The following is a 15,389-nucleotide window of genomic DNA, read 5'->3' on the forward strand; positions in this document are numbered from 1 at the left end:
GTGCAGCCAATCCTGGTCCCTTATACATTAAGACAAGTACTAAGGGTGCGCTGTATAGCCATATCTGGGTCCCTATATATTAGGACAAGTACTAAGGGTGTGCTGTGTAGTCATGTCTGGGTCCCCTATATATTAGGACAAGTACTAAGGATGCACTGAGTAGCCAATCCTGGTCCCCTATATATCAAGACAAGTGCTAAGGGTGTGCTGTGTAGTCATGTCTGGGTCCCTATATATCAGGACAAGTACTAAGTGTGCACTGTGCAGTCATGTTTGGGTATCCTATTTATTAGGACAAGTACTAAGGGAGCACTGTGTAGCCATATCTGGACACTCTATATATTAGGAGAATAAAGTCTTTTGACCCATTTGGCACTCCAGAAATGAGTATATGCGTTAGAGACATCATATACAATATGCATAGAGCTCACTCTATTGTAGTTTATAGGACTTTAGAGAATGCATTTATAGTAATAATATAATTTGTGTAACTATTACCTGAATGACTGCTTTTAGAAAGAAGAGTGATTTGGACAAGAGCTGGTGCCTGATTGTATTTACTGATGGTGTAGGGAATCAGATCTGCCTACTTGAGCTCCCCACTATTTCAGTACTGGTATACCTAAATTTGCATTTAATCCAAATCCTTGAACGCTATGTACAGCATTGCAACCCTTGTTTTTATTGCCCCAATAAATAAAAAATTATGTTGTTTTTGCATTGGTTCTTCATTAAAAATGTCCTATTTTTTAGTTTCTACAGCTCCTATGCATTGCAATGGACAGCAAGCAAATTCTGTGCAGTTTTTTGCTTTCTTAGATTTGTCCCCTACTTTGTTCTAAAATACATTTGGTAGGTTAGCCAGAAGTAGAGAACAGATACAATGAATTTGACTGCAGGATGAGACTACACAGAGTTTGTTGTCTGCTACCATGAACATGCACATTAGCTGTATCTGGTATTGCAGTCCAACCCTATTCAAGCAATTGGTGCTGAGCTGCAACTTCAGACACAGCACATTGACAAAAGTGGCTCCGTGTTTGGAAAAACTAGTCAAGATCATTACTATTAGATTAGATATTTGCTTAAACGGGTTGTCCCATTCACTTCATAGAATCATAGAATGGTAGAGTTGGAAGGGGGACCTCCAGGGTAATCTGGTCCAACCCCCTGCTCAGTGCAGAATTAATTAAATCATCCCAGACAGATATTTGTCAAGCCTTTGTTTTAAGACTTCCATTGAAGGAGAACTCACCACCTCCCGTGGTAACCTGTTCCACTCATCGATCACCTTCACTGTCAGAAAGTTTTTTCTAATATCTAATTTCTGTCTCCTCCCTTTCAGTTTCATCCCATTGCTTCTAGTCTTTCCTTGTGCAAATGAGTCTAGGGCTGATCCCTCTGCACTGTGACAGCCCTTCACATATTTGTAGACAGCTAATAAGTCTCCTCTCAGCCTTCTTTTTTGCAAGCTAAACATTCCCAGATCCTTCAACCGTTCCTCATAGGACATGATTTACAGACCACTCACCATCCTGGTAGCTCTTCTCTGAACTTGCTCCAGTTTTTCTACATCTTTTTTAAATTGGGGTGCTGAGAAGTAGACACAGGATTCAAGATGAGGTCTGACTAAGGAAGAGTAGAGGGGGATAATTTCATCATGTGATCTAGACTCTATGCTTCTCTTAATACATTCCAGAATTGGGTTTGCCTTTTGTGCTGCTGCATCACATTGTTGACTCATGTTCAGTCTGTGATCTATTAGTATGCCCAAGTATTTAGAGCCTTTTTTTAGCCATTTATCATACATGGAAAAATTGTGTTGAATTTAGGGATACAGTAATTTTAAAGCTTAGTTTTATGGGTAGAATCTGAATGTTTTTGTGTCTTAAGATGTAGCAGGTAGCAAACAAGTGTTTTGCAAACATTTGTCGCATTGTGCTACTTGAATAGTCATTGACTGATAATGACAGCCCGGGTACCCGAATAGTGTGCTATGTAGCTCGCTGCAAAATTCATAGTAAGCTCTGCTGTTGCTGTGATGTGTGTACTACCGCTTTAAAGCTACGCACAGCAGATAATTGAGTGATTTCCTCTGTAGCTATTTTCATTTTCCCCCTAATTCTTCTCTCTAACTTCGTGTTCTCTTGCAGTATAAATAGTCATGTAAACCTGAGACAATCCTCTGCATTTTAAGCAGGGTTGTTTCTTTCCCCTGTTTGCCGTTCCAGTCACAGTGCCATCTGATTAAAAACATTTTTCATCATTTGGAAATGTAAAAAGAAGCTGATGACAGTTTATCGTCACAGTCAACTATTTTTTTTTGCCTCAAATGTGAGAAAATTGGGCATTTTTAATATTGTCTTATCAGTCTGGTGTTCTTTATTACTGATGACTTCATTCAGTTTGAATTCAATGCTTTGGTTTTCATTGGGGTAAACTAATAGATTATGTATGCGATATTTGCACAGCACTGATTGAATTCATCTGGTGGGTTTCAATGCAGTTCATATATTCACATAATTGTCAGCAGCCAAGATGAAATTCAGGACTGTTGCTCTCAGACATTGTATGCCTCTCACATTACCTGGCACTGGGTGACGCATAAATAATGCCTTGACTTGAAGTCTCATAGTACAGTTCCTTCCTAGCAGGGGAAATGGACATTGACTAACTAACCCTTTGAGTCTGAGCCTGAAAGATAGTATTCGACTGGCATGTGGCCTTCTAGTCTTACACAGGAAAAAGAAACATTCCTTTGCTTTTTCTCATTACAAAGTACCCTTGTAGCATATAAGGGTAAGACGGTATGAAATAGCACAATGTGGAGAGGAAAGCAGAATATAAGATGTCCACGTAGTTGGGATCTTTTTGGTGTAAAAAAGTAAGTGATTGTGAAGGGGAAGTAATGTCAGAGCAGCTATATACAATACATATGAGGCACACTACGATGGGAAACAGTAAAGTAAGTTCCATTTTAGTTCAGGTGGGACCATTGCAACTGTACAGTTCCCTTGCATGGGCCATTTCAGAAGAAATGTAATAATATGTAGCACTGACTCAAAATAATTGGCAACCATGTAAGATATGAATGCTTAAAGAGTTATTACAGTTGCAACAAGTTATCTCCTATCCACAAGTCCGGTTGGTTTGTAAAGAATGCACTACTGCTACATTAATTTCTATGAGTGCATCAGAGATCGCTGAGCACTTTAACTCACAGTCTCCAGTGCTTTCATTGAAATGCATGGAGGGCAGGTGTGCCTGCTTGACCTCTGCTCCATTCATTTGGGGACCAACCACAGCCCTATTCTCAAGATTTGTGTGGCCCCCAACAGTTAAACCCCAACAATCTGCTAGTTATTCCCTATCACGTGACTAGGGGATAACTTGTTGCAACCAGAATACTCCTTTAAAGTGATTATATGAGCAGAATATTTTTTAAAAAGGCTCAGAGTTGTATACTCACATACATTAAGCCATACTGAGCTCACCTGATCACCTGCCATTACTGTTCTGTCAATGCCCGGTCTTCAGCTGCTTTCTACTTCCTGCTGCAGCAAGCCAGTGATGACATCACCACGGTTAGGGACATGTGATCACTACACACAGCCAATCACCAGCTTACTTTGGCTGGTGATCAACTGCAGCTGCCGTGTTGTCGGAACATCATTGCTTCCGCAGCTGAAGTGAAGACTAGAGGGTGAAACAAGCAAAGGTAGAAGAGGAGCGTTGGGGTTACCGGTGAGGTTAGTATGTGTTCTATTAATATTATTACACCACTCTGAGCGGTTTAAAAACCTTATTCTGCCCAGATAAATCTTAAAAGTCCAATATAGCTTGAGCTGCTCTTTATACAAGCATATCCCCTAATAGGACACAGAGATATAGATTGTCCTATTGAGGCAACCACTTTATGTAGAGTAGAGGTCTTTAACCTTATGTATCTTGCAAGCAATCTTCAAGAGCCACTTTAAAAAAGGGAGAAGAAACATTAAAATTACAAATATTTGCTGCTCAAAATTGTGTTATGCCATTCAAATTGGCATTGTTTGGTGGCTGGGACATGTCTGTAATGATTTACATTGCCAGTGCATATAGTTATAATCCAGTACTCACATAGAGCGCCACGCAGAATGGGGTTCTGAGCCGCTGCTATAGCGCATCACCCAAAATGTAATAACACACTTAAACAATTGCTTGGAATTGTCTGCCATAGATATACACATAATGTAGTCAGGGCACCATGAAGAGGTATACTCGTGATCTATGTGTCTATGGCAATCAACTAACCATTGACATCCAGTTGAACTGTGGTCTTCTGGCGAAAAATTACAGTATTTTGTATGCCTATAATGTTTCTGTTCTGCAGATGAGCCTAATAATCTAAAGTATACTATGTAAATGGTAACTGGACAATATTTCTTATATAATAATACCTTTTCTGAGATTGTAAAATGAACCCTATGTCCTACAAAGGCTGCCATATACAGTACCAGACAAATGTCTCGCAATCCGTGAAGAGGCTTCCCATCCGGAGTGCAGAGAAGGTCATATACTTATCTTTCCGAGAACGATCAAGTCATGAACAGATTTCCCTATATACTGAAAAATCAACATGAATGATCACTTTCTGATCATAGAAACACAGACATTTCCGCTCGTTGGACACAACTGTTGGTTTGATCATTATATATATATATATATATATGAAAATATGGAGATAAGTAAGTCTGGACGCTGCACCATTTCTGATTTCAAAACTATTGTCCTCTAGCTCATTACTGCAGGGAATATGAATGGCTATACAGCATAATATTAAGGTATGTTATTGTTTATCATTGCCAATAATGTGGTTTTGTATTTAATTTCAGACAGACTTGGCCTTTTAAAGATGCAGTCAGTCATTGTTCTACTATAAATGTAAATGACTCCCGATTAGATCTGCCACATTGAATAAAGCTCGCTCAACATATTGGTGGAGATCCTGAAAAAGGTTTCTTCTACCACATCTTTATGCAAAACATTAAAATGAACTTCCAGCATTTAAATTGCTGCAGTGTATTTCTCCGTTTATTACTCAATTTAACTGTTTCGTTGATGGGTATATCCGGGGCAGCACAGTTATATCCAATTATCATATCCTGAGCATTGCTTCATCAACTCTTTAAGAGTTTGTAGCTTTGAAGGTTGTTTCCAGATTTATTTCCTTTTGATGGGTCTCACGGACATCTTTGATAATGACGTTGATGAGGGAAGGTTTAGTATCTGGGGTTCACACTGACATGCTTGGGTATTTAACAATTTACTGTATAATGCGTTCTAATTAACTCAACTATTGCACAAATATATATAGTTAATTTGTCCAGTTCATCCATAAGACTTCCTGATAGTAGCTACAGGTAAGGATGTTCCCTGTCATTGGAAAGCTTCCGCTAATAAATCCCCAGTGCCCAAATTAAATCTCGGAAGCCTGCAGGTTCACATGGGTGCCTTATACTCTGTTCATCGGGAAAGTCTCACTGTACAGCATGCATGACTTTGAACATTTTTTGTACAAACTAAAGGAGGCATTACGATGTTCTTCTCACAGCATCTAGCATCCTGGAAGGTATTACCATCCACAGTGGGTAGCGCATCTACTTGTGTTTAATGGATGTGATTGGCAGCATCTGACTAGAATCATCCGTGTGAACAGACAAGTGACTGGCAGAAATCATAAACATTCATTGCAAGAGACCCTATAAACATAAACCACAGGTCAGTGTAGGGTTCTACAGCATCCATGGGATATGGGTGCAGAAGACCCACCAGAGAACCTCTGTTAACACCATGACACTGGACACACTGCCTCATCTAGGCTCGTGAGGTTGCAAACTGGACGGTAGAGGACTGGCAACATATGGCGTGGTTCGATGAGTCACAGTACCAATTGTTTCAGTTTGATGGTAGGGTTCGTCTGTGACGTAGACCCCACAAAGCCATCAAACCCAGATGTCAACAAGGCACTGTGTATGCTGATAGGGATTCCATATTGGTGTAGAATATGTTCTTATGGATTTGGTCTACTCATCTGCTCGATATGAGCCAAATCGAGCATTTATGGGATGTGGTGAAGAGGTTAATTTGCATCCGAGATCCTGCACCAACAAATACCATAGAGCCATGGGGGAATATCCAGACCACATGGCTCAACATCGCTCTAGATGTCTTTTGTTCAAATGTGGATTTGATACTACATCAAGTTGCTGCACTTTGCGTGGCTAGAGGACGTCTTACATGATATTAGTTCTTGTCCCATGATTTTTTGCATGTCAGTGTATACAATACTTATTAGCTCACGCACAAAATGTTATCAAGTAGCATTCATATGAGGTATATTTACATGTTTACAAACCTTTTAAAGTTTCACCTCATTTCTGTTTCTGCACTAATGGGTAGCCAAGTCACCCATCCAGGCATAAAGCCCATGTCTGAGCACAAAACAGAGTGTCTAGACTTCATCACAGAAGAGTATGTACTTCTTGAGAATAGCACATTTCAGTCAGTTATTGATGTTGTGTTTGAGTTTAGGGATTTTGTAGGTTATCTTGTCATGTTGCTGTCAACCTTCTCTTTAATCCTTTTGCCGGTGACAGAATCCCCGGTATATTGATTCCAATGACTTAGATGAACAATATCATTTCCATCTATATCCTGCCGTGTGACATTTGGAAGAGTTTAGGTTTTGAACACAATACTGCTTAGTTGTGGGTTGGAAAAGGTCATTATGTAAAAGCAGGGTGCATATGAATGATGAACTCTAACCAGAGACCTGCGAATAAAAGCTGGACAATTCTGCACTCCTGATTCCAGCAGGAAAATGAGATTTTTATTCCTATTTCTATGGAGACTACAGCAAAAATCTGCTCTCGGTGCATGAAGAAACCCCTTCCATGCAGGTGTTGACTTCTTTGGAGATTTATAATTTTTTGTCTCTGTTCACCCAGGATTGTTATTGCTTTTGGGCAGTGGGAATGCTGTTTGCACCATTGTTTGCATAACACTGAATATTCATGGCCATCTCGTTTATAGATAAGCTAAGGAATATTTTCATTGTCTGAAATACTCATTTTTATTCTGCAGCAGTTAAACTCCTAATATGAGCATTATTCAACATCCAGATGGTAACAGGCTTCATTGCAAATAATGTCTGTAAACATTAACGATTTGCAGTGGAGCAAGCAGTACCTTTCAGCAAGACTGCTTATAAATATGCATTTTATACATTGCTTTTATTATTTTTTTTAGTGGTCACTCCACATCTGGGAATGTAGACCGTATCCAACAGCTACGGATGGAGTATCAGCAGGCAAAACGGGAAGGTTTTCCCCTGTATGAAAGCGAGGATGTGGCAGGACGGTTTCTAGAATATGATCAGAGTTGGGTAAGTTTACTGCATAGTATAGAAATGAATTTTAAATGACTGTATGGACTCAAAATAGGACAAGAAACCTTTGCTGGTTCCGAATGTGACTGAGAGCTCCTACTCTTTGGTAGCCATGTCATACATACAGAGGAGTATTGCACACCACCTATTATTATTATTACCATAGTAATTATGCCAGTAGAAAACTTCAAACAAAGCGAAAAATGGCTGTCCAAATAGACCATGCCATATTTTTCCTGCATATCTTAAAGGGGTTGTCCCGCGGCAGCAAGTGGGTCTATACACTTCTGTATGGCCATATTAATGCACTTTGTAATTTACATTGTGCATTAATTATGAGCCATACAGAAGTTATAAGAAGTTTTTCACTTACCTGCTCCATTGCTAGCGTCCTCGTTTCCATGGAGCCCGCCTAATTTTCGGCGTCTAATGGCCAAATTAGACGCGCTTGCGCAGTCCGGGTCTTCTTCTTTTTTCAATGGGGCCGCTCGTGCAGGATGCCGGCTCCGTGTAGCTCCGCCCCGTCACGTGCCGATTCCAGCCAATCAGGAGGCTAAAATCGGCAATGGACCGCACAGAAGCCCTGCGGTCCACCGAGGGAGAAGATCCCGGCGGCCATCTTCAGCAGGTAAGTAAGAAGTCACCGGAGCGCGGGGATTCAGGTAAGCGCTGTCCGGTGTTCTTTTTTAACCCCTGCATCGGGGTTGTCTCGCGCCGAACGGGGGGGGGGGGGGGGGTTTGAAAAAAAAAAAACGTTTCGGTGCGGGACAACCCCTTTAAGTTGAGCAGAATATGTGCTGTATGGACACTGAACCTGCAGGGCTTGCTAGGACATGTGAGCTCAATATGTCTATATGGATTTTATACCAAGATGCTTGACCATTAAGGCTTATAGCTTAAACTGTATAGCGTCCCATCCTGAGTTCCCTGCCCCCAGTTTTATCCCCATTATCTTCTTGCTCTCCCAGTAAAGGAGATACAGAAACCGAGCAATCACTTCCTACTGACTGACAACAGGGTCATATTGCAATAAATAGGGGTTGCTATATACTATGCATATAGGTAGGAAATTCAACAAATACATTGAAGCACTACCGCTATATGATTTTCCTGTATAATTAGGATAAACTCGTATTCCACTTCACTAATGAGATAAGATCTGTTCAGATATACTTTTCTTCTCTTTATGTTCCAGTCCTGGTTGATTACAGAAGATACATTTGTAAAATTGCACAAAAACTGCAATGTGTGAATAAGGTCTAAAGATACCTTTACACCGGGGGGATTGTTGACCGAATAATCTCTGGAAATGGCAAATTTGCGCAATAGTTATCCCGTGTACAAGCGGCTGCTTCCGGACACTTAGCAATCAAATCTCTCACTCAGGGCTTATTCACACGAGCGTATATCGGCCGCCGTTTTAACAGTCGGCCGATATACGCTCCCATCTGATGCCTTGGATTCCAATGCCTCAGATCACACTTAGCGTGACTGCTAAACTCCCTCCCCTTCTCTCCTCCTCTCTCCTACCCTCCGGCTGTTTGCAATGAAAGGGGACGGGCTGCAGACAAGGGGAGGGGTGGGTGCTTAGCTCCGCCCCCATCTCGTCCACTCCCATTGCAAACAGCCGAAGGGAAGGAGAGAGGAGATGAGCTGGTAAGGGGGAGGCATTGCGGCCCTGGCGTATATTCGCCGGACCCGTTCCGTTTGAATGGGCGCATAGACATTAGATTTGTGCGCCGGTTCACACTTTTTTACGGCGCTGGCGGGTGCACATAAATACACCTACGCTCATGGGAAAGAGCCCTTATCCGGAGTTGCTTGGTTTTTAGCTCAGCTAAAAGCCCAGTGGCCATCGGCCCATGTAAACAGGCAGTTGTTTATCTATGAGCGACTGCCTGTTTGCAGTGTATGGAGGTGGATGGCTGGAAGAGGTCTCTGGCCCGCTCCACCTCCATTCACAAAACAACCATTGCTCCTGTGCAAAAGTATAAGAGCAACAGTCTGTAGGACGGCTGTCAGGCACTTATGCACTCGCCAGTTGCCCTTTGTAAAGGTAACTTAAATGTGCTAGTTAGATGCAAAATTTCCAAAGGAGGAATAAAATGGTGGCGTATTATCACATCCTCATTCTAGTGCAAGGCTGATAACCGCAAACAAGTGCACCATGTTGGTGTTCAGCCATTGCTTAGCACCCATAATTGAAACATGTAGATTGCTGCCTGCTATTTATGCCAGCAGTATAAAATAGATATCTATGCAGAATTATAGATACCTCCCCACGGCTCCCCCGAGTCACCAGATTAAATCTGTGTATATTTCTGCCATAGTGGATATTACTTAACCAGTGACATATTACGGTTTTTATGGTGAGGGTCAAAAATACAGGATATTTTTAGGAAGTAATGATTGGGTGTTAATGACAAGAATGTGTATACATATACAGACTTATACAAGAGCTTACGTTTTTTTGAAAGGCAACCAAATAGCTTGATTGTCCAACTAATGTTTATGTTTTGTTCCCCGAGAAAAACTTTATTGACAATATATAGAGTCATTTTGGATCATAATTTCTGGACGATGTGATGTGACATTTCTAAACTGGTATTTGGACACTTTTAGGAAGTCGGAAGTAACATTATTGTGTGGTGCCTTTGGACAGCTCATATAATGTCACAATTCTTTTTTTTATTAAAACTTTTACCAATATGTCTGTCAACATTAGAGGATGCTCCATCACAGAATGGGAACATATTTTAGATGTATTTGTCATTTTACAGCTTTATGTTGGAATTGAAAAAGAACACGAGGAATTGTGACAAAATAGTCTCTGACAAATTGTTACAAAATTGCAGTAATTTTGTTGTATTTACTTTCACATCATTGTAACCATGTTAATGGACAGAACTAAACATACCTCTCTTGTAAGTGTAGGATTTTTATGTTTGCTCATGTCCAATTACAAATATTGGAGAAACTATCAAACCCTGCCTTATTCCATTAATCATTTCTGGTATTTATAAAATAGTAGTAAATGAGCATGTTAGTTAAACTTATTTTTCATTTTTCCAATTAACACCTAAACTGTATTAGAATACTTTACCATTTGTTCAACTTTGAAGAATATCATATGTGCTACAGGTATGATGGTGCCAAATAGGGACAGTTAACTCCGACCTATAACTATCCAGATCTATGAATCCATTACTAAGGCGGCTCACCACTCACACAAATGAGATGTCGAGTGCACAAATGTTGTATCCACACCAAACTATGATAGCAGCAAAGTATGGCTCTCCAGACTTAGCCAAAAAGATCACTATTAATAACTGAGACCAGATATATTATAATAGTATAGCTTCCACCTTCAAATTTATTAGCAAAAAAGGATAAAAACAATAAAAAATAATAGCCACAATTTCGCAAAAAAACAGCAAATGACACCAACTGCGGAGCCCTCGTGATAGATATATTATGTGCCAGAGAAAGTCTACTAAAGAAGACAGACAGGACCGTCCGGACTCTAAACTGCACAGGAGTCATACAGCACAGTGCTTCCGCTTCTGTCCTCCCATCATGCACTGCTCACAGGATGTTGGAGGCTATGAACAGGGGAGGATGCAGACAGGATGTCAAAGGAAGTGGAGGTATTTTTCAGACATAAGATAGAAAATTAAGAAAGTAGCTAGACCAGGTACAGTGAACCTATTACAAAATGACTTATTGTGATAATGTATAATAGATTTTAAAACACTAGTCTGTTTCCAGAATACCCCTTTAATAGTAGGTTACTTTAATACGCTGAAAAAAGGCAGCTGGACCCCTCTTGAACTATTTTCGTGAGTCCACCATCACCATGTCCTCAGGCAGAGCGTTCCATAGTCTCACTGCTCTTACAGTAAAGATCCCCTCCTGTGCTTAGTTACTTTTAAAATACACACACGACTATTTCCAGGTAATGTTGTCATATTGTTAAAAAAGTTTAGTGAACATAAAGCTCCACACAGAAGAAATGGAGAGAAGAATATACGAGCTGCTTCTCCACAGACCCTGGCAGTCATGATGAGATGCTGCAGGTAGTAATGTTGTGTGAGTTCTGGCCCCCAATAAATTACTAGTGACTTATTCATGTCAGTTGAGTACCATGGGTCACATGACTGACATCAATTACTATGGACAGGTCAGACCATGGACTATACTATTCTACTGTGCAGATAGGGGCCGCTGCACTGGTATACAGAAAGATATATAAGCAGAATTACATAGTACAGGATTTAGCATGCTGCTTAAAGTTATGTAAACGACTCCCACGTTTTCATGGAAAGTTAGCAAATTGATTGCTCTAAGCATTAGACCTGTGGATTGTCAGAGTGCTGTTACTTTCCCCCAAAGTGTTTTATGGCATGTAAAATATGATCCCTCTCCGAAACCTTTTTTGCAGCCAACCTTTTCCCTATTGTTAAATGCTATGTGCAGTCGTTAAAAGAAACTCTTGTCCTGCAGAAGTCATCCAATTATATTCCTGGTTAGTAAAGGTCTGAATGTAAGACCGTTTTGCAACGTTATTTTCCACTTTAAAAAGGAAAGAAATGTGATGGCTTGTGAATGGTAATGAGATTAAGGGGTGCTTTTTTTAAACTGAACCTGTAATACTGAACAACTGGCATTGTAAAATATTGTGTTTTGTTTTTTTCTAATCTGTATTTGCAAATGTTAAAAATCCGGGTGATTTGTTTCAAAAACCTAATGACGTAAAAAAGTGTTGACATTTTTAATTTCCATTTGTTACATGTATTTTCGTAGACATAAGTTACCTCATTTGTTGATATAAAGAACAATCCAATCAATCGCAATAACACCCTATTTTAGTTGTAGAAGTAGAGATGAGCGAACTGTTTAAAAGTTTAATTCAGTGAATTTTGGCAAAAAGTTCGGTACAGATCTAATTAGTTTGAACCAAAACAGAACCAAAACTTCACCAATACCCCTAAAACTAGTGCATAATGTGGTGGTGATCCTCGAATGTAGTTCAGTGGATAGCACTTTTGCTTTTAGTGCCAGGGTCCTAGGTTCAAACATGACCAAGGACAATATCTGCATAGGCCACCATTTTCTTCATTTAGAAGGTTTGGCAGAGATAATCCACCTAAGGTTCAAGGTCATGCAGAAACTGAACTTTTAGCAAAGTTCAACACCAAAACAAGGTTCTACTGGTTCTGTTCGCTCAACACTAGCTGGAAGTCAAGGTCAATGGAAACCCACATAAATCCAAGGCTAGGTTTACACAGTGCAGTTCTTCGTATGTCTTTCCTTTTAGCTGTAACGAGGAATAGACACAAAAACTAAATCCCCAAAATATGTCAAAAGCTACACAAAAGTGCTCTGTGAAAAGCCTTTCTTACAGAATTAGTAGCAGAACAGAGTACTATTCCGGATACTTCTGATGTTACTAGATCCAGCCATTCAACAGTAAGTAGTAACTTTTCAGATGTGACTATGTAAATGACTAAAGCTGGCCTAACACATAAGAGATCTATTGGCTGAGTAATGTATGCATGTTATTTAGATGCTGTAAAACACTTCTGCAAACAGCTTATCTCTCACAGGAATAATATATACAAGAATAAAAGCATGTCATTATTCACCCTGGAAAAAAGACGGCTACGGGGCGATCAAATAGCTATGTATAAATATATGAGGGAACAATACAAGGATCTCTCCCATGATCTGTTTATACCCAGGACTGCGTCGGTAACAAGAGGGCATCCGTTAAGTTTAGAAGAAAGCAGGTTTCATCACCAACACAGTAGGGGGTTCTTTACTGTAAGAGCAGTGAGACTGCGGAACTCTCTGCCTGAGGACGTGGTGATGGCAAAATCCATTGAGGAGTTTAAGAGGGGACTAGATGTCTTTCTCGAGCGGAAGGATATTACAGGATATAGGCATTGGGGGGCCAGGGGGTTTGTAGTTCTGGGTCTTACAGTCAGGTAGGAACTATTAGAGGTTAATCCAGGGATTATTCTGATTGCCATTATGGAGTCTGGAAGGATTTTTTCCCCAAATGGGCTATTTGGCTTCTACCTCTTGGGGTTTTTGCCTTCCTCTGGATCAACTAGGGGGTTGAAACAGGCTGAACTAGATGGACATTGTCTTCATTGAGCCTAACATACTATGTTACATGTTCAATTAAAACCCCAAATCTATATTTTCCCCAACTGGCCTCCAAGTACAGTCCGGGTACCAGATATCCAGATATCTAATATATGGGGGCCTATGCACTGTGCCATGTGAAATCGGTGGTTTTGGCAAACCTTTATTTATTGTACATGACTAAAGTGAGGGGAGTTGAAAGGATTTTACAGGTTAGGATTCATAAGTGACTACACTGACCACGCAAGGTTTTGTACATTGTATACACGGCTAACAAAATCTGACATGAGTTATACATTGTAATATTGTTGGACCAGGACACCTTTGGCCTTCAATACACTATTTAATAAGCAATGGACCAGAATTTATTCGCTATGCAATATTTGCCACATTCATCAGCATTGTATTAATGAGCAATGTGCAGCTACTAGGCTGCGTCAGATTTTCCTATCTTACAACAGCTCACCATAAGAGTCGCACGTCTATTTAATTAAGTAGCATTGCACTATAAAACCATCTCTTCTTTTTTCTGACACTCTTTTCGTTCTCTCCAATACAATTGTACCTGTTTTTGGGTGATTAATTTGATAGCCGCTCTCTAATTTTCTTCAGACCAATCTTACAGCTATTCAGAAATATCTTCTATATCGGCCCTAAAAGACATAAACCGCAACAGCATGTAATCCAGTGTTGGGGCCCCCTGTACGAAATGTCACGGACCCTGTTATGACCAGTTTTTGATATTGTAAGAGAACCTTACAGATCCTCTGGAGAGCCAGTCCAAACCTGGTAGTATTGCAATGTGTATAGATATCCTAAGCATTACATTATGTTTTATAAGAGATAAAAGCTCATATTTGGAGACCCATTACAGTTTATGAGCCATCCAAAATTAGGTGCTAGTTATTGATAGCTGTCATTCGGAATATATGGGCCCCATGAAGTCAAATAGTCAGGTGGCCTTGGATTTCCTCACTCTTCTATCTTCCATTTGATACCCACTGTGTACATTCAATGGGCATCTAGAATAATAGAGGGAATTTTGGTATATTTTGGCCTCCCTATAGATAGGAAAGTAAGGAGGATAATATATTATATATCTTCCAAGTAAGTTCCACAATCTCTCCATTTATTCATCCTTTGCATATAGCATGGTGTGAGCGCTGAGGATTTTTCCTTTTTTTCCTTGCATTGAACTTTGTCTCCCTCACCGTGTGATCGGAGTTTCCTCTGGCTGCCCTCTCACAGATCATGTGAGATTTCTTAAAAGCACCTACAATCTTTGGTTCCATCTGAGAAGATCGAAGCCCCCAGACTCTAGAAGTTGGATCTGCTTAACAGCTGTACCCTTCACTATCCTTTCAGTGAGCGCTCTTCTATATATACCTTTTAATATATTTATATATGATACTTTTAGTGGGGTCCAACTGAATAGACTCATTTTCCTGAGTCCCTGACAGCAGCACTGCTTTTAGGGCCCTGATGATGGGTATTACAAACTACTACAGCACCAAAACCCAAATCGGACCCAACAATCACTGTATGTGCTTGTGCTTATGTTGAAAGCTAAATTCTGAACTATTTTGGATAGTCTTCCTTTAAAACTGCTGTGATGATTTTATTCTGTAATACTGTTTGCTCTACCTGCTGATAAAAGTGCTAAATTTTGATTGCTTAAGAAAATGTTGTTTATAGCTGTTCCTGTAAGGACAAAAATAGTTTTAGAGATAAATGGTGCAGTTTATACACAGTTTACAGCACAGTCACAGTTTCATTTGTCGCCTACCATGTGTAATTAAGGTATCGTTCA

General features: G+C 40.1%; 1 protein-coding gene across 4 annotated transcripts in view; it reads left to right on the forward strand.

Moving 5' to 3' along the window:
• Positions 1-15,389, forward strand: part of PARD3B (par-3 family cell polarity regulator beta) — a 1,131,600-nt gene that overhangs the window by 831,848 nt on the left and 284,363 nt on the right. For all 4 annotated transcript variants that reach the window (XM_066576076.1, XM_066576075.1, XM_066576074.1 and 1 more), the window contains one exon: positions 7,291-7,426. In XM_066576076.1, coding sequence (XP_066432173.1) covers positions 7,291-7,426 — 136 coding nt within the window. The remainder of the gene's footprint in view (positions 1-7,290; positions 7,427-15,389) is intronic.

Source organism: Eleutherodactylus coqui, chromosome 8 (assembly GCF_035609145.1).
Source record: "Eleutherodactylus coqui strain aEleCoq1 chromosome 8, aEleCoq1.hap1, whole genome shotgun sequence".
NCBI lineage: Eukaryota > Metazoa > Chordata > Amphibia > Anura > Eleutherodactylidae > Eleutherodactylus > Eleutherodactylus coqui.